General features: G+C 47.3%; 1 protein-coding gene across 1 annotated transcript in view; it reads right to left on the bottom strand.

Moving 5' to 3' along the window:
• Positions 1–25,067, bottom strand: part of SMYD2 (SET and MYND domain containing 2) — a 234,431-nt gene that overhangs the window by 132,790 nt on the left and 76,574 nt on the right. The window contains exon 2 of the mRNA XM_078649777.1: positions 5,612–5,675. Within this exon, the coding sequence (XP_078505903.1) occupies positions 5,612–5,675 (64 nt within the window). The remainder of the gene's footprint in view (positions 1–5,611; positions 5,676–25,067) is intronic.

Raw genomic sequence — 25,067 nt, 5'->3', positions numbered from 1 at the left:
AAATGTACCTTTTCTCCGTGTCGTCTGGAATGGAACAGGATGCAGGCAGCCAGGCTCCCCTGACCAATCACAATGTTGCAATGCAGCATTATGATTTCTCCGAGCGCTGTGGTTTGGCACTCAGCCAAGGACTGGGGGCCAGGGCATGTTCTCCAGGCAGACTGCAATGTAGCGTGCATGGAGAACATGCAAAGTGCATATGAATGTTTGGCCGGCCCTTTGGGCCCTTTGGGCCGGCCAAACTGTCATTGCGCACTTAGGAGGGTGCTACCACTCCTCCCCTTCCCTGCTCTGTGAGCAGACCAGCCCCGCCCAGTCATGCAAAGCTGGTGCAGCAGGATAAAATAAAATGATAATAAAATTACATTATTATCATTTTATTTTTCCTTTCTTTCACTGCGTCAAAGCAGTGGGGCGACGCTCCCTATGCCTTAGCAGAGGAGCCGCCACTGTTATGATTACACAAAAGCCCTACCACACATGACCATATTCTTAAAACTTTCTGTCTTGTTGGTGGAAGTGGCGGGCCAAGACTGTAAGCCCAATTATTAGGCTGTAGTAAGGCCATGCTTTAGCAATTGTATGGCCACATCTGCTTTGTCTCAAAACAGCTTGGAGCCATCAAAGAGCATATCCATAAGGGATGCCAAAAAGTCCCCAAAACAACCTGTGGCACACATCCAGGCTTGACAGTGAATCACTACAGTAGTGCTCATAGCACAGCTCACACAGCCTGTGGTGTCCAGGCCTGCTCTCAAAATACACTTGGCTGTGTCCTATCTGTTATGGAACAACTGGGCAAAAGTATTTTGAAACTCCTAGAAGAGGGCGGGGAGGAGCTCACTTGACATATACTAGGGGCCTTGAGTGGCTCTCCCCAACAAACAAAAGGCCTTCGGAGAGACTCAAATGCCAATTGGCAGAACAGAATACCCTTGTTGGACTTGGCCCTTTTGGCAGGTTCAACCCGAAACTTTTTGCATTTGCCTAGCCTGTTTCTGTAACCTGGTGTTGGTGATTTTAGGCCTCTGCGCACTTTTTCCACTGTGTCCAGTGTAAAGTGTGTGCGCTGTCTGTGTATGTGTGGTGAGAGTGGCCTGCCCTCCTAAAGGAATGCATGGGGATATGTGTGTCCATGGTAGGTCCTGATGTGTGGGGAGTGCAGGGTCGAGTTTGGTATGTACGGACTTGTGAGATTGAATGCTGCGCGATGATGTGTGCAGGTTTATTGTGTCTAGTGTGGAAGTGCCACTTTTAGAAGTTGGCATGTCTGTGCAGTGAATGTGAATTGACTGTCTGGCTTGTGATTGGCTGGAGCTGACTGGTGTGCCTGGCTCCAGGAGTCAGGATGGGTCTGCCCGGTGGTGAATGGAGAGATCTGCATGTTGATGGGAGGGAGGAGTGCACCTGGGACCTGAATAGGGCTGGGCCTTCCCTCCACAATGCTGGCTCCACCCCCTGTGGTGTGTCTGATGCCCCTGACCCATCCTGTGATTAAGCAGAGGGGCTGAGCAAAACAAAGTAAATCGTAAATCGTAAATCATACGTTCTTATATAGCGCCTTTTCACCGTAAGGTCTCAAGGCGCTTGCTTTGGGAACCCGTCCTGGCCTTTCCCTGCGAGATTACCCCTACTGGGCATCCCCAAGGTGAAGACCAGGCATCCCATCGCGGTGGAGCAGTAGTGGAGATTAAGCAAGCTATTGCCCAGAGTTGCAGAGTGTGAACCCACGATTTGAGTAGGCACCGAGGCGAGAATTATCGAGTCCGTGGACATTTTGAGCTCAAGACCCTGCCGCATCGGGGATTGAACCCTGGTCCCGGGTCTGACCTCTGCATCAAGGACTGCCACCTCTAACCGGTGAGCCACACTTCTCAGTGTTCAAGAACCAGTTGCATCTGGTTCGCCCCTTGCCTGCACTTTTGGAACAAAGGCTTTCTGAATATAAAAAGGGGCTGTGACCCCATGTAGATTGTTCTGACTCTGGATCCGGAACCTGTGGGGTGTGCTGCTGCTAGGGCCCAGGGGGGGTGCCAGGAGAGCTTGCCTCCCTGGGCCCTGCATTGCCCCTTATTCCTTTCAGGACTGATTTGTCTACGGAGCCCCTTCCCCTATGGGGACTTACTTTGGATGGCCCTTGCGCCCTGTGAGCGCCTTACTTTATAGTTCCAGGAACGCCATGGTGGCCCTGAGGAAGCGCTCCTGTTTTTGTCCTGCAGCGCTGGGCTGCGATCCTCTTCGAGGGAATCCCTGCGTAGGGATTCCCCCGTTTTTGCCGCGGGTGCCCACCTCGCGTCATGGCCGCATCTGAGGTGGTGCTTGTAACGGGTGTCCACCCCGCTTATGGCCACTTATGTGGCGTTTATTTGCTAAGCGGGTGTCCACCCCGCATGTCCCCTGCCTTGTGTGCTTGTGTGTTGGGAGCGGGTGCCCACCCCGCGTTCAGGGAGGAATTTGAGTCCACCGAGGGAACCTACCCCTCCTTAGCCACCGCCGTGATTGCCACTACAGTGTAGCCGCAGCCGCCCCGGAGGTCAGGCAAGACTTCCTGGGACGGGGGCGGGACTGCGGCAGACCGGAAGAAGATGGCGGTAGCTGGGAGCCTCGCTAGCTCCATACGAGAAGTCCCAGTCCCGAGACGGGGGACCGGGTGAAGAAGGGCGCTGAGGTGAGGCGGGGCTCCTGGAAGGTGGGAGAGCCCCGCAGGCGCCAGCAGTCGAGGAGAGAGCCCCGTGGTGGGGAGGTTGCGGCGCCGGGGGCCAAGGCACATGGTTGGTGCCGGCCCCCGCCGCGTATCTGCGACCCCGCCAGGAGCCCGGTAAGGAGAGGGCTTGGGGTTGTCCCCTTTGGTTCCCTGAGCGGTCCCGCCGTTGCGGGCCGCTCCAACAGAGCCAGTATCTCTTGGCTTTCATGAGCGGGCCCGCCATTGTGGGCCGCTCTAACGATGGGCTATTTGTGTAAAGGGCCCGGGTCGGTCCCGAGGGCCAGTGGTGCTCGTACTTCCCCGTGTGGGCCCGTATCCCTAACTTTTGGCCAGAAGTGCTCTCGCTGGCCCCGAGGGCCCCAAGCTTTAGTGGTAAATGTGGCCCTCGTTGTTTACAGAGCCCCGTGGGGCTCCACCACTGGCCTGATCCTTAGTAGGGCGAAGGTGGCTCTAAGCATTTCGGGGGACAAGTTCTTTCCTGTTTTAGGCACCATTAATCATAGAGCCTGCGGGCTCCAACGAGGCCACAGTTGATTTGAGAGCCAGATGGCTCCAGGGGGCACAGTCAGTTGTCCCTACGGGCTAGTGAGAGCCCATGCCCCCTTTTGCCTTTGCTGATTTACAGCTGCCCAGCAAGCAGTTGGCAGCTGCACCGTTTAGGCTTGCCTTTCAGGGGACCTGTTCTTGGTGAACCTAGGAGTGACTCGCACTCCTTCGCCCTACCTTGGCCTTCCACGGCTGCGCAGCACTTCGTGCCAGCTGCAGCGTTTAGGCCCTGTTATTGCTCTCAGCTGCCCAGCAAGTAGTGGGCAGCTGCACCGTTTAGGTTTGCGCAGATGGCGCACTCCTGACTGGCGCTGCATTGGCAGCATGCCCTGACATTCTGGACACAGGGCATTTGAGCCCCTTCTTGAGATGGCCAGTTGGCCAGGGGGCTGGTATGTGGATAGGGTGCAAGGCCCTAATGTGATTGATGTGTTCTAAATGTGGTGCTAGGAAATGTATTGTTTATAGTGTTTTGCGCCCCCTGTACCTGATATCTCTAAAACTGTGGTTTATGATTATGAGGTTGCCTTACCTATGTAGTATTGTGTTAGTGAGATTGTACTTCACTCTGTGCTTTCGCCCCTAAATGTGAGTTATACTTAGGAGGTAGGGTCTAATGTGTTTAGACTAGTGAGAGATGGCATAATGTGTTTATGCTGGTGAGGTTGGCGCAGGATGTAATTTGCTCCTCAAGTGACTGTACATAATGTAGTTTATGTTACAGGTTGAGGTGGAGTACAGTGATTACCAGTAGTTGCTGGTTGTAGGTTTATGATCTATTTTTACTTGTACCAATTTCCGCTAAGTGTTGATCCTGACAGTGGCCCAAGTGGCCCTGTCCTGTGTAAATATTTCCTTGTGAATATTGCCCGTGCCTGTTGGCCCAATGTATATTGTGTGATTACTATCGGATGTGTTTTGAGAATACAAAAGTTACTTTTATATAACCTTGTGCGGAGTTCCTTTTGTAGTGTGCCTGGGATGTTGTCGCTGTGTGCGTGCGCAAATGCTTTACACATTGCCTTCGGGATAAGCTTGTCTGCTCGTGCCAAGCTACCAAGGGGGTGAGCAGGGGCTATCTTTGGCATGTAACTCCCTTGCCCCGTCTAGAGTGGTGGTTTCTGCCTGGCTTTGGCGCAAGCCTTAGCCAACCAGAAATCCCAGTTCTAACAATCCTCTTCCCAAATGCGTCAATATGCCTGATTGTCTGACAGGGGGAGCAATGGAAAAGGTATTTGGGTTCGCCTCGCAGGCCTATGGTGCGTAGCAATGAGGAAACTTACTGGTGTTGCTGAACACAGTTACAACCACGCTGTCATGCGTTCCGTCAGGGCTTCAATGGAAATAACAAAGGCTCTGAAAGCTGAAGGACAAGGTTGCAAGATTCATGCAAGCAGGTCTTCTGTGGTCTCCTGTGGTCTACTGGGGCAGACGTATGCCTGGCTGTCATGAAAAAGACGTTTGGAAGTCGGTAAAGAGCCGGCAAAGTTCGGGAGCAGAGCTCCACATCCGCAACGAAAGGAACAGATGATCAGGAACGGATGCCAGTTCAGGGGTGCTGCCTATTTATGGCTCTGTGCCATCACTGCTGGAGGCGCGATTAAGCCTCCACATAGTCCCATGGTGCCACCTATCCTGCACAGAAGCAGCTGCTAAAAGGTTTTCGGAGCCAGGCTGGTGCCTAGGTGAATTGGAAAGGTGAAGAATCTGCAGTCAGAAGTATATATCCGAAGGGACCTTCCTGGATCCCATAAAATATTTCTTAACAAAGCGGCCTGTACATAAGTTCAGAGATCTGTTCCCAGTGTTAGCAAAATAGTGTCTAGAACACAGGCAGAGACCATTAATATGCAACCAGCGCACATGAAAGCAAATAATTTGCATATCATTGCCTTTTGCACCCTTGTAATAAAGGTTCAGGAGTCCTTGGGCTGATGTGATAATTCTATCTGTGATTATACACGGCAAACCTCAAGGGAAAGGGATATGGCGTATTACAGAGACATACTCATGAAGAGGAGAAAGCTCTGCATTGCTTCTCCAGTGGACAATGCCACCCCTCACCTTACATACATGTCAAGCGTAACAAATATAGCATAGAAGGGCATAATCAAGCAGTTGGGGATGGACTTTGGCAACAATAAGCTTTTTAAAGTAGTTGTGGACTTCTTCAAACATTATTCTAGTGGAGGGAATCTTCTGAGAGTGACTTGTAAAGATGGCGCAAGTTTACCAACTCAAATGAGTCGGATTCTTAAAGGAGAAACATACCTCAAGTGATTAAGTGCAATCATGGGTTACTATGGAGAACAGTGGTGTTCAGCAGCAAAAAGAAAAAGGAAAGTTTTAAAATTGCAATACCTGACAATCCACGTTGCAGTAAAATGCCTGTTTACATCTTCCGCACTTCGACAAGCCTTCTTTCCTAAAAAACCAGAAATATATAACAAGATGCAGGTTAATGACTCTCTGAATTCGTGCTGAAAAGGAAGGTAAAAAACACTTTATGAAACGGTTCCTACACAGGATAAGCACTTAAAGAACTTTATGCAGATTAATAGTTTTATACCCAAATAATAAGGCAGAATGGTCCAGGTTACCTTGGACACATTGCAGAGTATAATGCAATACAAGTCTGTGGAACGGGGTGTATAGTTTGCCAATCTAAAAGCATGTATAACCAATTAACATAAAACAAACACTTAACTTGACATAAACTCGTTGCATGTTGCTGACCCTAAGAGGTAGTAGCCAGGCCCACCCAAATTATGAGAAAAGAAGTGTCATTCAGGAGTGCCTCTCCCTGCTTGGGCCATTGAAAGCCACAAAGTTTGGAAGCACACGACTACCCCTGTTTTGATGGTGCTATCTTAAGCTCGGCAGTAAGACATTTCGTTATTTGTAATGATTTCCATTTCTGTATTCTTGAAGTTCTTCCTTCTTTCACCATGTTCCCTCCTATATGTGCCTTGAATTTGCCCAAATAGCAGATGCTGTTTGTCACATTCCACCTTGATGCACCTGTGCTCTGCAAGCAGAAACAGCTCTTCCCAGCTCCCCCTCTTGGCCCTATTAACATCTGTAAAAGTCAGTATTGGCTAGTAGAGGATTACCTAAGAGTCTAAACTGGAATGGCATGGGTAGCAAAAAAACGATGGATTCAGGCCCAGATCTCTGTACTGGGGTGAATGTTTGACATTGTGCAGCATTCTGTCAATCACGTGTTCTTTTTGCATTAATAGAGGATTAAAGCATGTCTGTCAGAAGCAACTTGTCCCCAGCAAGTCCACTTTTGCTTTCAGAGTGAAATAGTTTGAGTAAAGCATGTATTATGCTGAGCTCCACAAGATGAAGTGAAAAGGTGAACATTTGTTATTCTGCCTCTGCCAGTGATGTCTTGCACCCTGGCGAATTGACAGGAGTGGGTGATTTGTTCTATGCTGAATCAGTGGGCTGCTTACTCATTTTGAAGGAACCCAGCAATACCATATGTTAGTCACACACGCATTAGGCACTGCAAGAAGATAACAGACCTATATATAAACCACGTGGGAGTTACCTACACCCTCCTTCCACGCCAAGAAAACCACGGTTGTGAGAACACTGAACAAATCTGAAGTCGCTTCACTGCGGAAAAAAACTTGCATGTTCTCTCGAAAAGCGAAATTGTGTGAGAAGACTGTTACATAATGCAAACTATGTTAGTAGACGTTTTCTACATTTAATATATAATTTCTGTCTTTCTTTATAGCTCAGCACTGAAACCCATTGAAGTCGTGACATGAAGACCATTTCATCACAAGAAATTAATTAGCAAGAAATGAATTAGCAGGTAAGTAAGTAATCACGTAACGCCATGAACAGCATTACATTTCCCATGCAGGGTGCTAAATAATCCTCTAAGCCAATAAAGGTAAATGCCCATCATGCATTTCAAAAGAGCCTATGTACTAGGATAATGAGAATAAAATAAAAGCTACTGAATTTGAACAATCTCCACTGACTTGCACTGATCGTGGCCCAACGTATGACAATGTTTCCCAAAACCGGTAGCTGGGATCACCAGGCCAAGTGGATAATAATACTACCAGCCCAAATGAAACCCTGAATTGTAGTCAATCTGACATTGCTCCTGAACTTCCACCATGTAACAAAGGGGGCTCACATATTCACAGTGTGTCTGTCTGCTTTCACTACTGATAAGCGGTACAGTTTAAGGTACTGATCGGCATGTACATTTGGGAATTTTTGTAAAATTGTGTTGAAATTAGAGAGTGTACAAACACAAAAGCATTTAATGTGTTCAGAGATTAACTATTTAAATTCCGCGATTCAACGAATACCAGAGAAATCAGAAAAAATATGAATTTCCATATGAAAAACAAGTTAAACTGGGTCACCTCGAATAAAGAATCCTAAAAGCAAAGCCAAGTAATTTTCGCTGCGAGATTATTCTAAATCAAACCACATTATTCAGGTATTTAGGAACAAACTTTTCTAACGCCCTTTTTGTTCTTAGTGAAATTATTATTTTCAAAACCTCCACCATGCTCAAATGTTGCTTTCAAATACGACAATGTTTTTATTCCTTCAATTAGTGAATAATTCACAAGAAAGCAAAACAAACACCTATACCCAGACCGATACAGAATATGTCAGGAGAGTAAAGTCCAATACCTTCTTACACGAATCATCCAATAATGACATGAAGAAATGTAACATAATATATGACTGTCAATCAGTCTTCCACTACTAAGAAGTGCAGAATCCATTATTGCTGAGATTAGTAACTCATGACACTAGCTAGATGCTTGCAAAATGAAATATCGTTTCTCCCAAATCTTCCTGTGGATTAAGTCATGATTGATCAAAAGTCCCGATAAAGTTTTTGGAATTCCGGGTATGGATACAGAAACAAACTTGTAATGAAACAGATTATTCCTCGCAGACTGAAGGTCGCAGGTCAAAGGGAAATTTCTTTTTCTCAATAAAGTATAAATCCAGCATCATACTGCAAGGCCCCTCTCCATCACTGTTGTTTGTAAAAACCTGCATGCCATCACTGGCAAAGTCTATGGCTTAACGCCATATACAATTTCATCTGATCGCTCACAAGATCCAGCTACACATTCAGCTGCTCGATAGGCTACTTACATGAAACAAGGCTACCAACAGCTCCATGCGTACTTACATTTGGATAGAGGAGACCTACTTGTGCCTGAATGGCACAAATCATTGTATAGTAATTGACAAGCTGATCCTACATACACTTCCTTTGCCCTGGCTTCAGGAGCTGATGGTAACCCAATGTCTAACACAGAAGACCAAAACCCTTGGCATCTGGATTGCGAAAGAGCATTCTTTTAGTCATCAAATCACTATTTCACAAGAAATATCAATTATCGGGTCATGATGCTGAAGGGGTACTCCTGTTCCTTCAGATGAGCACCTGCATCAAAAAAGGGTAATGGCCGTGACTCATCTAGGCTACTGCAACCTCATCCTAGCTGGTGCACCCAAAAAATAAATTCAGAAGCTTTAGAGGGTACGAGTGAGAATCTGCTTGGACCCCCAAAAGACTGCATCACCCCAACCTTAAAAGACCTACTCTGGCTATCAGTGGAGCACAATATCAAATTAAAATACTGTGCAACACCTAAAAACTGTGAGCAAAAAGACCATCAAATCCTGCAAAAATCGACAATTCACTACATGTCTAGCCACACCCTCAAGTTTGGAAACACCATACTGATTTCCCAAACCAAACTAAACAGGAATGGGATAGGAAGCTCTGAGAAAAGAAATGTACCCAGTACAGACTGCAAGTATTTATTTTATTCTTTGTTTGGTATTGTAATGTTTCTCAGATTTCTTTCAACGCACTGTTACCAGCAGGAGATGTTTTTTTTTTTTTCACCACAAACCATATTCTCAATGCAAGGTGGACTGGACTTTACCCAGTCAAACTTTCCCTGTCATGCATCTATTTCTCCATTTGAGAGAGCCATCAGATATCACTATTAGCATCTGAACCCGGCAAAACGTGCTGTCAATTGTGGTAACCTTCGTTCCAACAAGGAACAGCTCTACCCCTACATGTTTGCAGCTGGATCTGTATCCAGATTTTGCATCTGGTCTTGTCCATTCCACTAGGAGATCTTAATTGGAAATAATAGTTGTCTCTGCCCCCCAGATAAATCAATGGACTGGCGGCAATGCGTGTATAGAGCTTTACCCTCTAAAGGGGTCCTTCCTTGACTCCATTCAAATTCCTGTGTTTTCCAGTGCGGGTTGCCTAAGTAACGAAGAATGGGGTTATTCCTTGATCCTATACTGTTTTGATAAGGCAAGCGCAAATTCGGACAAATGCTTTCTGGCCACCTACAGAATGTTTGCATAGTTCAGTCTTGATAGGACTACCGCATGGATAATGGACTTCCTGGTATTATCCATAACCAAATTAAGCATTCTTTTTTTAAAGATTTGAGTTTCATGAAACAAACAGATGAACTATTTTTAATTTGAGGCACAAATGATGAATTAGTATCAAATTTGAAGCTGAGATTTCTTACTAAAGGAGAAGGTGTGGGCGCAAGCACTAATTCTTTAGGCCACCATTTGACAGCTTCTGGGGAACCCCTTGTTCCAAAAAAAGAATTTCAGTCTTATCGTTTTTTTTTTCAAAACCAAATTTTATTAACATTTCAGAGAGAGATTGCAGACACATTCACAGCACTCCAAACACTGGAGAAGCCGTAAGCAAATAATCTCGAATCACAGTTGCAGCAATCAGCACAAAAAGCAGGATAAAATAGTGACTTTAACTACCCGAGTCCCTCCCTCCAATCCCGTAACTACCCCCACCCGGTTCCCACCCCCGCCCCGTTCACGCTGGCCACCAGGATCTAAACAAAGTAATCTGCACAGTGATAATAATGCGCTCCCACTCCCGTCCCGGTACTTATGACAGTTGATCCGCCGTTGTATCTTGCTGCTGCGGTGGCGGCTCTAGCCACAACCCCCTGTATTCTGCCCACCTCTTCAAGACTTTATAATGTTTTCTGGGGCAGCCACGGGCCTCAAACACCGGACGTTCTAGACCCATGCAGTAGTCCATACCCCTTTTCCAGACCTCAATCGGGGGAGCCCCAGGGTTTTTCCAGGCGCGGGCCACATCCCGCAACCGTAAGGCCCAGGAGCAAGAAATGTCTCTTATAGATATTTCCACCTACCTGCTCCAAGACATGCAAAAGACCCAACTGCGACGTACGCGGGAGCTGCCAGCCCAGAACCTCATCCAAGCAGTCCCAAATACGCTTCCAGTATCGTACCATTACCCCACAGGTCCACACAGTATGCAGGAATGTACCCATTTCCCTACCACACCTCAGACAGTCGGGGGAGGCAATCAAACCAGCCCGCCACAGCCGCTCTCTCGTGTAGTAAGCCCTGTGTAGGTATTTAAATTGGATAAATCGCAGCCGCACCGCGACCGCTGCCTCCCGCGGAGCTGCAAGAGCCTCCCTCCATCCGTCCTCATCTATTTCACCAACGTCTCTCTCCCATTTGGACCGGAGGCCATCCAGGGAGGGCGCACAGTGAGTGACTAGGGATTGGTATACGCATGAAATTTTTTTTCCCCTCAATTCTACCATGCACAATTTAGCCTCAATGGGACTGAATTCTGGCAGGGAGTCCAACCCCTCTAGGGCGGGGTAGATAGCATGGCGGAACTGTAGGTACTTGAAGAACTGGGTACTCGGCATATCGTACTCATCCCTCAGCTCCTGAAAGGATTTAAGGGTCGTGCCCCTCATAACATGCCCCAATGCCGAGATCCCTATCAAGTCCCAGCCGCAAAACCCCGGCAGGGTCGACAGAGGCCATTCTGCCACAATGGGGTCTCTCCAGTCAGCCTATTCCACCACCCCATGCGGCCAAGTGCCAGACGCCAGACCTGGAAGACAGTCTGTGTAACCACCGGGAGCTTCTTTCTTTTCCCGGCCGCATATAGCAGCGTGTGCAAGGTATCGGGTTCCATGAGATATCGTTCCAGAGCGTATGCCGGGTCGCCCCGATCTCCATACCACCATTCGTTGAGTATCACGAAATGGGACGCCTGATAGTAGGAGAGGATGTCGAAGGACGCCAGGCCACCGCAGTATGTAGATAGGAAGCAGGTGCGAAGTGCCACACGCACCGCCCCTCCGGCCCAGAGGAAACGGCCCAGTGCCGAATCGACTTGGCGGAACCATTGTGGCAAGATAGGATAGGGGTGATTCTGCAGTTGGTAGAGCAGACGAGGAAGAGCGACCATCTTGAAGATGGCTGACCGGTCATGCAGGTTCAGGGGCATGCGGGACCACGTCTTCATGTCCGATCTGACTCTGTCCCAAACCGGAACAACATTACGCTCCCATGAGACTCCAGGGATGTCAGTTAAAAAAACTTAAGGCCTCCCGTCGCCTGTTGTAGAGCTGACGCCCAGGCACCAAGAACCACCCCGCTGCCCAGGGTCCACAAGACAGACTTCCTCACATTGAGGTTCAGCCCCGATACCTCTCCAAACACTCTCATTATCTCCAGCACTCTGGGGCCTGATCTATCGAGGTCCGTAAGAAAGAACAGGACATCGTCCGCGTAGAGCGCGATGCGGTCAGACGGCCCAGCCTCCCATTCGAACCCCTTCATCTGTGCATCCATTCGCACCCACGCCGCAAGAGGTTCCATTGCGAGAGCGAACAAGTATGGCGAGAGCGGGCAACCCTGTCGGGTGCCTCGCCCGATGGGAAAGGCTTCTGAGATTGCACCCGCCACCCGCACCGACGCCGTCAGGCCGGTATACAACAGCCGCACATACGATAGGAATCGAGGACCGAGATTCAAACGAGGTAGGAGTGCCCGTAGGTATGTCCAGCTCAACGAGTCAAAGGCCCTATCGATGTCAGCCAATAGGAGCGCCGCCTGGGAGCCGGTGGCTTTCATCATCTCCAGAGCCACCTGGGCCCGCCTAATGTTATGTCTAGTGGCCCTGTGTGGCATAAAGCCAGCCTGGTCCGTCTCTGGGGGCGTATTGCGCCTCATAGTAGCGTGCAAAGCTAGCCGCTATGGTTCCTGGATCAGTCATGGGGGCCCCCGCCTCATCTTTCAGTGTCGGCAGCGTCTGAGTTCGGAACGCGTTCTGGCACAACCGGTACAGCATAGAGCTAGACTTGTCCCCCCATTGGTATATTCTACTCTGTGTTGCAAGCCATATATGGCGCGACTCCTCAAGCAATAGGGAAGCGGATTCAGTCTGTGCCTGCAGGAGCCGTCGTGTATCCTCCTCTGCCCCCGTCTCCATAGAGCGCGCCACCAGAGTGCGGACGCGATCTTCCGCCTTCTCTAGATTCTCCTTCCGAGTCCTACGGGCCCTCGCACACCAGGCTATGTCTACTCCTCTGAGTGTCGGTTTCATGGCCTCCCAAAGGGTCACCGCGTCAGAATCCGGCGCCTCATTCTCCTCCCAGTAGTGAGCAATGGCCTCCCGCATGTGGGACTGGTAGTCATCTTGTAGCAGATGCCAAGTAGAGAGTCGCCATCGAAACGGCTGTTGCCGTCTGTCAAGAAGGATATCGATCGCAACTGGGGAATGATCAGAAAGCCCCGGGACAGAATGGCGGTCGACGCCACCCTTCCAGCGGCGGCACATGGGACGAACAAGTAGTCCAACCGCGAGAATGAGCGATGGACCGCCGACACATAAGTGAATTCCCTGCTGTGCGGGTGTTGGCAGCGCCAGGCATCCATCCCATACCTCTCACCATTTCACTCAGTTTTGTGGGAGCAACCGCCAGTTGTCCGCCACCAGGCCTGTAGCGATCCGCAGATCCATCCATGACATCATTCCAGTCGCCACCTATCACCGACAAGACGTCCGACACCTCTGCCCAGACCGCAAACAGCTTCTCCGCCAGAGAATCCATTGCGAGGAGTGGACATAGGAGACCCTCTGGTGGACCAAGACCGCCACCCCCCCGAGATCCCCTAGCAAACCCTGCATGGTACACCTGATGATAACCATATCTTTGTAGACTCAGAGTCTTCGTACCTAGGAGATGAGTCTCTTGTAACAGTAGAACATCAGCCTTCTCCCTTTTACCCTGTCGCAGTACAGCCCCTCTCTTAATTTTATCGAGCATACCCCTCACGTTCCAACTCATAATTCTCAGAGTAGCTCTGGGGAGCTCCGAGGCAGGACCCCTAGCCGCCATCAAATGGAAGGGGGTGGAACTGTCCGGGAGTGGGAGAGCGCAATTGCCCGTAGTACATAAAACGAACCTGGTGGACCATCGTGTGTGAACAAGTTACCCCTGTGGACCCAAACATCGTGCAACCCCCCTCCCCCAGCCCCCAGACCCAACCCCGACCCAACTCCCAGCAAACCGCCCACCGCCCACCCCCCACCCCCATACCTCAACAACATTTGAACACGACGTCGCTGCGGGTGTTTCTATCGGGACGGAGGCTGTGGATGGGCGCCGGTCGCTTGATCAAAAACGGCCTACTGGTACACAGTGCCCACACCCTCCTCCCTTGGACTAATAGGACCTTCAGTCCACCACAAGTTCTAGATTTGACTCAGTATACGGTCTGAGTTAGTCACACTATTATCCTCATCACCAAGGAATTTTGAGAGACCATTACCCACGTTGGCCTTTAGCATACTTATAGTCCATGTTTACAAATTGTACTTTTGAACGAACCAATAGATAACAGGATTACAGTAGCCGGGAATGTAACTTCTGGATCCCGGTTCCTCTCACACTTTTCCCCATAAGCGACGTCCCACTAACTAAAAGCCCTGAAGAAGTCCCAGTTTGGGACGAAATGCGTCGGCTGTATGTGTTTTACTGCTTATCGAAAATAAAGAATACAAGAAGAACTTCAACATCTCTGAGATATTTCTCCTCATTGTGCTTTAATACCATTTGCACTTATTGTTTCATGTTTTGTGGTGCACCTTTGCGGTTGTTTGTTTAACATTGAAGTACCTGTCGCGGTGCAGGAGCACCCTAACCCCCAACGGGAGGTCAGCGGCCACCCACTCCAATGGATCCCCAAGAACCCCTCCTCAACAGACCCAACTACCCACCCACCCAGCCAACCGACTCCCCCCCCTTAACATCTCCCACTTAAGTAGGAGGCAAGCCCCTATAGAAGAGCTACCCGAACCCCCCCCACCTCCCCACATAGTCCCAACCATGAATAAAGAAAAGCATGCAGCGAGTAAGCAGTCAGTTAGCAAGCCGCAGTCCAGACGATCACAGGAAAACCATGTCCCAGCGGGAGCCTGTACTTATTATGAGCAGATTCAGTCCCCCGAGCCACCTCCATCTTTGCCAGAGTGATCAGAGTCGGTGGGCGCGCCATCTCGTTTTCCACTACGTGAAGGGGAGCGTTTCCGCGACCTTGACCTCCTATGTCTCCTGTCCTTGGCAGTGGCATCCCCCTGCGCCGGCGATGGGTCCCTTGAGTGACCCGGGTTCAGTCCCGGCTGGGCATGCGGCCGGACCCTCACTGTCTCATCCGTCCACCTAAAGACATCCTCCGGAGTATCAAAGAAGTGAGTTTTCGATTGAAAGACTACCCGCAGGCGGGCCGGATAAAGGAGGGAGTACTGGATCTTCAGGCCTCGTAGTTTAGCCTTGGCGGCGATGAACAAGTGGCGCTGTTGTTGCACGATCCTGGTATAGTCGGGAAAGATCATTATCTTGTGGTTTTCAAAGAGAAGGGAGTCTTTGGTCCTTGCCTCCCGCAAGATAGTGTCCCTGTCGTGGAAATTCAGAATCCTAGCGATCACCGGCCCAGAAACACCTCTCAAGCACTGTTTCAATGTCAGAGCATCAAAACTGTCTTCATAAAATGACAGAAGCAATTGGGTATCATCCGAACAAAAAATTACTTTTAGCTCCCAGGACTTTACCAATTAGGCGGGTGGCTCAAGGTAGATATTGAATAATGAGCGGTTTAATCAAGACCCCTGCGCAACCCCATAACAGAGTGGTTTAGCAGTGGAGGTAAAAGAAGGGAGGTGGATCACCTGAGTTCTGTCCTCCGTCCTCCAGGTATGATTTAATCCAGGTAAAAGCCTGTCCTTGAATCCCCAACTCTCTCAATCTGTCCAGCAGAATTAAATGTGACACTGCATTGAACGCTGCTGACAGGTTCAATAACATAGCTGAAATACCCTGATCTAAATTGCTTTTTTGAAAAATGAATTTACTTCAAATAGGGCAGAACCAGTGCTGAAACCGGGATGAAATCCTGATTGTGAATCATGTAAAAGATTCTTTGATTCAAGATAAACAGAAAATTGCTAACAGTTTTCCAAAATCTTGGAAATTGCCAGCAGAAGTGAGATTGGTCTGAATTTGCTCAGTATAGTATAGTACAGAATAGTAAGATCTGCTTTTAGCTTCTTCAATAAAGGAAGTAATAATGCCTGTTTCTTGTTTTCAACTCACCGGCACTATGGTAGTTTTTAAAGAGTTTTTCAGAATGTTATTTAAAATAGTATTAATTGAGGCTGACATTAAACCTAAAATGCAAGAGGGGTGGGGATCTAATGAGGCTGCAGATTTGTATTTGTTTAATTACTTAGTTGATTGTTCTAGGGATATAGCATTGAAAGTCGCTAAAACAGGACCGGAGCCTCTTCAAGTGTATTGAGTCAGAGGAAAAGAAAGGCTTTCTCAGTAAAATGTGAATGAATGGTCTGAACTTTTTCATGAAAATAGTTTGACTAGTCGTTACATAATTCTAGGGAAGGGGTAACTTTACTTACCAAAACGTCTGGTAATAAAAAAGATTGGACTAGCTATGAGAGTTCACGTAATGTATTAGAAGCTGCTGAGTCCTACGTGGAGAATTTTTCACTTTGTGCCTAGCGTCCTGATTTGCGAAAACTCTTCAGTGCTGACTCTTATATATACACATCTCTTTGTCTTCAGGATTATAGTTTTGCCACCATTTTCTTTCCAATGATTTGCAAACACCTTTTTCTTCCTCTAAAGATATTGTCAACCAAAGGGCAGTCTGTTTGATCCATTTTGGAACTCGAATTTTAAGAAAGGCAATCCTATTTAAGGCATCTGGTACACATAGCTTGTGTTATAAATAAATGGTTTGTAAGTATTTGAAGTAGATCACAATATTAACCAACAACTAAAATTGAATGAATCGGTGCCTGGAGATCCGGTAGGAATTGGAAGAGTGGACTGCAAATAATCTGACAAAAAAGGTCTGTAACTTTATGTCAGCCCTTGATTTTCTATGTGAGATGCCACTTGCTCAAACTTAAGTGTGCCTTAAAAAAAACAGGCCCTAGAAAGGATTCAGACCAAATCTATTTCAGAACAGGACTGACTTGAAGATTAGAAAGATTAGGAAAATATGCTCAAGACAGTGACCCGCTTTAATGGTGGAAAAGGAACATTGACCTGGAAGCTAAGAAGACTTCACAGAAAGTGGGGCGGGTCATAGGAAAACTGAAAGCCATGGATGTTACTAGAGGGCAGCGAAGGGTGACTTGTGATGGGGTTCACAAGTCTTTTTCTATGACTCACTGTCCACTAGGCAATTATGCTGATTAGTAAACTGTCAATTTGCTGTCATGGTGTTAAAACTGCCACACCAACCTCACCCATCGGAATGCTTATTCAGCCATGGCTGCTGTGGAAATGTGCAACCTGGAGTGTGAGGGAGCAAGCCAGGGTCTTCTTGCCCTTCGCTGCCCTCTCTCCAGCTTCAGGAAAATCTCTGATGCCCAGTGGGACCAGTTATCGATAGGATCATGATCCTGCTAAAATTCCAGGGGATGGAATAAACCTAGGAAAGGGCCATAGGAGGGGGTGACTTTTTCTGTTTTAGGGCACGTGTCTTTTTCACCCACCAGTCGGCTAATGGAGTATTTGTACCAAAATTAGGATAGTCTTCATCAGATTTCGCAATGGCATAAAGAAAAACTGTCAGGTCTGCTCTTTGGCAATCCTCACTCCACCAATTCCAGAATCCTACACTCAAATGTGCTTTTTTATGAAGATTTTCCACCATCAGACAGATATACACACACAAAGTCTTTGGGCACTCCATGGCCTAGGTCTAAGCTGTCTTGTGGAGCTCCTATTCTTGCACCATATGAATATTACAATTATCATGAAAATGCAGCTTAGAGTAGCTACAGCAACTTGTTGAGGAGAGTTCCAGTATTTAAAGTACAATTGGACAGAGTCTCTCTAACATGCTAGGGGGCAGGTGCGGTGGAAAAATATGTTTATATATGCAGTATCTAAGCTTCAACAGCAATGTGTTCTGAAGGACCCTTAATAGGGAAGCAAACTATCCCTGAGCAGCATTCTTAGGCCACCGTTAAGTAGCCAAACATAACTTTCGGCTGAATGTTGTTGAGGCGAGATGGTGAATTGGAGTGGCCAACTGGAAGGTGGATGACTGGCTGAACTTGTGGATGGATGGTGGGAGCATGGCATAATGATATTGGATGTTGAGTAAGCACATCCTGAGAACTATGTACTACTCAACAGGTGGGAAACATCTTACTGGCCCTTTAATGTTTTTAGCACTAAAATTGCAACTCTTTTTATATGGTATTGACTGTTCCAGTGAATAAACATTCCTTTTTTCATTGAATAGAGGGTAATATTATGCAATCCCTAGCATTAGTAAAAATTAGTAGCTTATCACTGCTAGCATTAATGATAGAATTAAGGCTCATGAGTACCTATGCTTTTGCTATTGATGCCTTGGTTCTCACGGGCTTTTGAATTATGAAGCCAGCTTTAAATACTTAGAGAGGGAACAAGGGAATTGCCCCCACTGACTGAGAATATCTATATCTACAGTCAAAAATGTAGATTTTTCTGTATGAAATAGGAATTTTAACTTAAAAGATAGTGTAGGTTGGTCCAATATTATCCAGGTCAAAAATGCTAATACATGGATGGGACCAAATACTAAGATTGCTTATTGTAGTGTGTGTACCAAAACATCAAGTCCTACCTATCCATATAATTTGTTAGAACATTTCATGAACACATTAAAAAATATATATATGTTATTAATGGTTAACCCTTGAAAGCGAACTTAAATGGCACAGCTTGCAAAGAATGGATATCTTTCCTTTTTGTTCAGATGTAAAATATGAACCTTTTTATCTGTCCATCTCTTAAAATTATGCATTATGCCATGGTGTGAATAAAGCATAAAAAGCCTTGTAGTTTATATGTACACCACCAACAATTTTGGATAGTTATACAGTATTTATATTTTTCAATCAGTTCTTAGAATTGTTACAAAATACATTGTAAAAATATACAAAGAAATTTTTATCAGATTCTTTGTCTATTTTTTCAATGGTTTGTATCTTTGATTGATATTATCTTATTGTATGGAGCAATCCATCTCTAGGAATGTTAGAAATACTGAACATATATTGAGACTATGCAGGGGTTCGCACACATTGGCATAAGTAGGTGGAATCCCCACTTACTCCCTGGCAACTTCCAGCAGACCGGGTTCACCTACCTGGGGCTCTATATTAACAAGGACCGTACAGTGTTCATGCGCAACAACCTGGAAAGAACCCTTGAGGAATACAAGGCAAATGTCAAGCATTGGAGAAAACTCCCTTTATCATTGCTGGGAAGGGCTGCTCAGTGTAAAATAACAACATTGCCTAAGTTCCTATATACTTAACAGAGCACACCCTATTAAATCTGAGATGCCTTCTTCCACAAGGTATACAGCACAAAAAGGTTATTGTTACGGGACGGGGGTGTCCTCAGGATTGCGCTGAACACACAAAAAAGGTCCTCAGATGAGTGAGTCATTGCCCTGCCTGACCTTAGACTCCATTACTGCCTGTCTCATCTTCTGATAGTGAATAACTGGGCCTTTGCCACACTACAAGAACCCTCACTTCAAGCAGACTGGAGATCCATGACACCGGAGGTGTACCTGAGAGAAATATATGACAGAGGTGTGGTGAGCCAAAGACCAACCGCCAACGGCCACTGCAAATAAGGTTTGAAAAAGGGCCAACCGGGTACTTGGATGGCAGTGTAAACGGACACTGGAAATACCTTTTTGAGATTTGCCTATACCAGCAGACCTGACCAGATGAGAGAGCTTCCATAAGTGGATCTTTTGGGCATATCCAAAATAGGAGGCACATGGGGATCTGTGCAGTCTCCTGATATTTCAGGAACTTCAACAACAATGCAAATTTGCGGTCCCTCAACACTTCCATTATCTACAATGTGAACATCCACTGGTTAAATATAAACAACATTTTGATATAATGGACGATTAATCTCCCTTGTAATATAGGGTCCTGATGGCCCGTTGCATAAACATGGTAATTGCCACATATATAGGACCCTGATAACCAACAGCAAGCACCCACTAGATATTCTCAGATGCAAATGGGAGGCGGAGTTGGGAGTTATGGAGAAGGATGACTGGGGAGCGGCCTGTAGGTACCAAAGGTCGTGATCAGAGCAGGGTTCCGCTTAGTGCAGCTGAAAATGCTGCATCGAGTTTACTTTGGCAAAATAAAGTTGTACAGAATAGGGAGAATAGCCAATTACAGGTGCCTGTGAGGAAGCCTTGCGAGCCATATAGTGTGGGAAGTAAAATGATTCAACAGTTCTGGAATGAGATATGGAAACAAGTATCAACAACTCTTGGGATATCGGTTGATCTCACCCCACAACTGGTGATGTCGGGGATAAGGAATTACCAATTAATTTCTAGATAGGAATTGCTATTTTGTAACATTGCATAAATTGTGGCCAAAAGGGACATTTTCCAGTTGTAAGGAAGTAAGGTGGACCCTGAGGCATACCAATGGGCTTGAAACATGGACTGTTGCAGGCGAGCACAGGAGACAATATATCGAGCACGAGGCTGCCCCCAGAATTTTTCCAAAATATGTGGCCAGTGGCTAGAAAAAAGAGACACTACCGGAGAGAGCCCCGGGACCAAGGGAGGAGGCAATGTCCTGGTCTCGAGTTAAACAGATCCTGGCCCATATCAGGCCAACAGGGAGCAGCAGACAGGACTATCCCGCTAATCATGTTGGAAATGGAACTTCTGCTACCTTTGTCAGTCCCTCGATTTACCAATATGTTATCTCTTTTATTGCATATGCTCATGTGCATGATGTACTCAGAGGATGCCATGTGCTTGGTTTGTTTCTTACCTTTCCAGATAATATCAATAAAAAGATTTATATAAAAAAAATATATCTCAAGGTGCTGATATGTTTTGCCGACCATCATGTGTTACCAGCACTGAAGGATGTATGTCATCACAACGCATGCTTTTACTACGCATGCCATTACAATGCAGGATTTACAACGCAAGTCGTTACAACGACTTGCATTGGGGGGTGCTGGATAGTGGAATAGTTTAATTTACTATTCCAACTCCAGTCCCCGTGGATAGTAGGGAAGGTTTTGGATAGTAAATTAAACTATTCCCTATCCTACAGCGCCCTCCAGCGCAAGTCGTTGTAATGACTTGCGTTGTAAATCCTGCGTTGTAATGGTGGTGCGTTGTAAAAGTTGCGTTGTGATGGATGTTTCCCGCACTGAAACTAATAAATAAGAAATAATAATCTGGTGAGTGAGTGTAAGTCAGCAGATGCATTCTTGGAAAATGAAGCAGTCACGAATACCGCGATGAAGGAGGGAGACGGATGGATGGATGGGAACTGGCTGGAGCAGTTAGGGTGGTGACTGGCTGAAGGGTGGGTGTGTGTTATATGCTGGACAGAGTATGTTTTATGAACAGACTGTCACTACCTTAGGGGGGTGGAGGCACTTGGACAGAAAGGGCATGTCTAGAGATAGGAAGCTGAATAGCTGTATGCAGTCTGATACAACACACATATATGCATACCTAATGTACGCAATGATTACTGCATAATATATGCACTTGAAGATTGTAAGTAGAACGCAGTGTGCATTCCTAGAGGCTTACAAATAAAGAAGAACAAATAATATTAATAAATCAGCATCAGGGAGGAAAAATGACAAGAGAATAAAAGCTCTCAAGACACCTGCGAAGGTTCCCCCACAGCTGCTAAAAATGAGTCTCTGGGAAGTCCACTTGTGCACCAACAATTCAATGCATTAAATAGAGATCAGAGGGCGGAGAATAGTTGTATTTGCTATTATAATGGAGGGAATCTAACCGATTTCTGTGGAACATTAGCACAGTCAGCCAGGTTTTTGCCCTTCCAAACCACTTTTATCTGTCTGGGCTTGGTCTCTTGCGGACCATGGCAAAAAGTTAGAGTGGGCTTAGAGCCTGCGCATTGTTTACCATTGGCTGGCTTTATAGTCCCTCTCATATGCTTGCTTCTTATTCAATTGCTTGCCTCCCTCTTTTTTTGTTTGTCCTTCCCATAGAGAGAACAGCCTCATTCCCATGCTTTGGATTGGAAAACTTGTATCTCTCCATTGCTCACTTTTTGCGAAGTACTTCTTTCTTTTTTAATAAGCCCTGGCATGGGTGTGGAATTTTTAAAATAATCTACTTGGCCAAGGGACAAAATGCTACTGAGATCAACATGTCTTGTAAAATCCACGTGTCCCACCTACTCCACACATCAATTATAAGGGCAGACAGAGAAACAGCTGTATCTAGTTTATGGGAAGATGCACACTTTTGCCACTGCTCGTGCTCCGAAATCAGCACCTGTGATATTAACTCACCTCAGAAAACTCAGGCCTCTAGGCCAGTCAACTCCTAAACTGAGCCTATGCACCATTGCCTCTCTAATGTTGTCCAATCGGCCAGAGCTCTATAGAGCCCGCGCAGGAGTCTCCAACCCTGCAACAAAGTAGAGCCTGCACTCCCTAAACCAGATGCAAGGCCAGCATCAGCACCATCAACACCCAACCACCCCCAAACCAGGCCACAAGCCAGCACCCCACTTACACCCAAAGAGCACAGGCCCACAAGCCACCATGCCTACAGTCAAACAAGACCCACAAGGCAGTTTCACCAGCCCTCTAAAACGGGCTGATCTGGAACTGTTATGACTCCTCTACAAGACTAGGTCAAGAAGCAAGAGTACCCCCTAAACCCAGCCCAGGTGCAACAATCCCCTCTAAACCAGTCACAAAAGGAGCGATTTGCATAAATAATTTACAGCTGGTAGTCTGCACAGTGCACAGGTCCACAGACGAGGAAGCAGGCAAGCATAAGGAATGAGAACTCACAAAGGATCACAGAAAAGAGAGCTGAAGTCAGCTACTCCAGTACACGGGTGGTTGGAGCTGATAAGATAACTTCTGCAGGACGGAAAAGCAGCCAAGCGCATAAACTGCCTACTTGCACACAATCAGAAGAATGTACACATTTCAACTATGATGGGAATTAGTTCTGAATCTAACAACTTCGGAAGAATTAAAATCATAAAACACACCTCAACTCCCCTTCCCTCTTGACATCACTCTAATTTCACCTAAAAAAGCTGAAAACCTACAAAGCTCCAACAGCATTCCCCAAATCCCGAATTCACCCTTTATGGGGGGCCAAAAACGAATTAGATTTCACAACTGAAAAACGACATGTGATCCCACAGGCAAAGGGTATACATAAAGTGAATGAGCATAGCCCATTCAATATACCAAGGTGTCATTGTGGTACGTTCATGGAGAGGAAAAGTAATAGAGGGAAAGCGGACCCAGCTAACTTCTGTGGACCTAGAAAGGGATGTATACAAGGACTTTAGAGACAGGTAAAAGAGGACGACCAACAACCTGCTCTAAGGAGAAATGTTTGCGAGATATATTAGGTAAGGAGGAAGCTTCATGAGTCCTAGAGAGGGGGTATATGAGGTGTGTATAGAGAGAAGGGGAAGTCCTACTCTCCCCACCCAAAAGACAGGCACATTAAAGGGCCCACCTGCCTGAATTAGGGATGCACAGGATAGAGAAAGGCACATGTTGACTGTACATCACTGATTGTCTAATCATTTTAAGTATGATTAAATTCTGTCCTGGGAAGAACAGATCCAACGAGCCCTTGCACCAATCGCAGGAGAGGGAGACTTGTGTATACTGGGAGGCATCTTTCAACGAGCGAGGACTTCTGCCGTAGGACGTTTGAAGAAGTTAGAGCTGGGGAAGGCTCCTCTTATAGCTGGGGTTATAGTAGAGTCTTTGAAACTGGGGGAGGTGGCTGGCACCAGAGTCGGTTTCCAAGCGGGGGCTGGAGTAGGTTTTTTGGTTAGGGCTGGTAAAGGTGAGAGTTGTTAAAGGGAGAGAGGACAATAGCCCCGATGAGAAGGGCCAATCGCATTATTGGTGTGAGCGTGAAGTGTCCTGGGAGGTGGGCCGGTGCCAAGTGAGGATGTCCGTGGAATGAGATGCCGACTACGCCAACAGGGCTGCAGCCTCATGACAGACTGGAGGCTGAGGGTGATCCTAGGACTGGTAATGTCTCTGCCCCACAGCTGCATTCCTGGAACTCCCTTACCTGCAGCCTCTTCTCAGTGGCTGCCTCAGTGTCTCTCTCCTGTCCCATGCTGCCGGCTCTCCTACTCTGGTGGCTGCCCCTTCCTCCTTCCCCGGCCTCTGCCCCTCCCAGGTCCCGCCTTGACAGGGAGGCACACCTATCCCCGCTCACAGACTGCTCTCTGCCGAGCCCCACTGTAGTAACTTACTCCAGGCTTGTTGTAGTATTTCAGGAGTATTTATTGTACTAATTACATGTTCAGCCCAGGACTAGCTCCACCAGGGGATGTACGACATTACAACGCATGCTTTTACATCGCATGCTTTTACAACGCGAGTTTTACAATGCATACCATTACAACGCATAGTGCTTTGGGGCGCTGGATAGTGAATTATTTAATTTACTATTCCAACTCCAGTCCCCGTGGATAGTAGGGAAGGTGTTGGATAGTAAATTAAATATATTCCCTATCCTAGAGCGCCCCCCAGCGCAATGCGTTGTAATGGTTTGCGTTGTAAAAGTTGCGATGTAAAAGCATTGCGTGGTAAAAGTTGCGTTGTAAGTGATGTTTCCCCCACCAGGAGCAGCTAGCATGCTGCTCAGCCCTCCTCCAACAACATTCCATATTACATCATTCTGGGAGGAACTCACTGGCAGAGCATGAACACATTGAAACCAGGATACAACACCCACCTGTCTGTAATCCCTGAGCTGCCTCTCCCACTGCACCAGGCTCTGACTCTTGGATAATTTCTTCCAGGCCTCGCCTCCGAGCAGCCTGCCCACTGCATCGATCAGAGCAACCGCGAGCCTGTCTGTCCCAGGGCAGTCCATCTCCCCATCTAGCTCTACCCGGTGGGTGGGCAGTTTCTCCCGGTCCCATGGTCTGGTCAATCTCTGCCTCCGTGGACAGCTTCTTTCTGCCGGATCTTCCCCTACTCCCTCGGGCAGACAGCCTCTTCTCCCTCCCACTGTCCTAAATACCCCCAGACAGCTTCTGTCCCCTGGGCATCCTCAGACCTGGCCCTCTTCTCCCCAGGTCTGTCCCTGAGCCCCTCCCAGGACCCGGTCTTCCAGTCCTCTGCGGGGTTGGGTCCGTCTCTCGCGCCTCCTCTCCCAGGCCTGAGCTAGGTCTCTGGCTCATGCCCCACTCCGCTCTTGGTCTCCGGTCTCGCACTCCTTCACCTCCACCTGCCGCCAGCTACAGAGACAGCGCAGTCCTCTCTCCGAGTCTATATCCGCGCTGGCTTCAGGGAACTAGAGGACGTTGACCCATGTTTAGTGATTT

This window comes from Lissotriton helveticus, chromosome 6 (assembly GCF_964261635.1).
Source record: "Lissotriton helveticus chromosome 6, aLisHel1.1, whole genome shotgun sequence".
Classification (NCBI taxonomy): Eukaryota; Metazoa; Chordata; class Amphibia; order Caudata; family Salamandridae; genus Lissotriton; species Lissotriton helveticus.
Note: the sequence above shows the minus strand (reverse complement) of the source record. Positions and strands in the feature narration are given on the sequence as shown.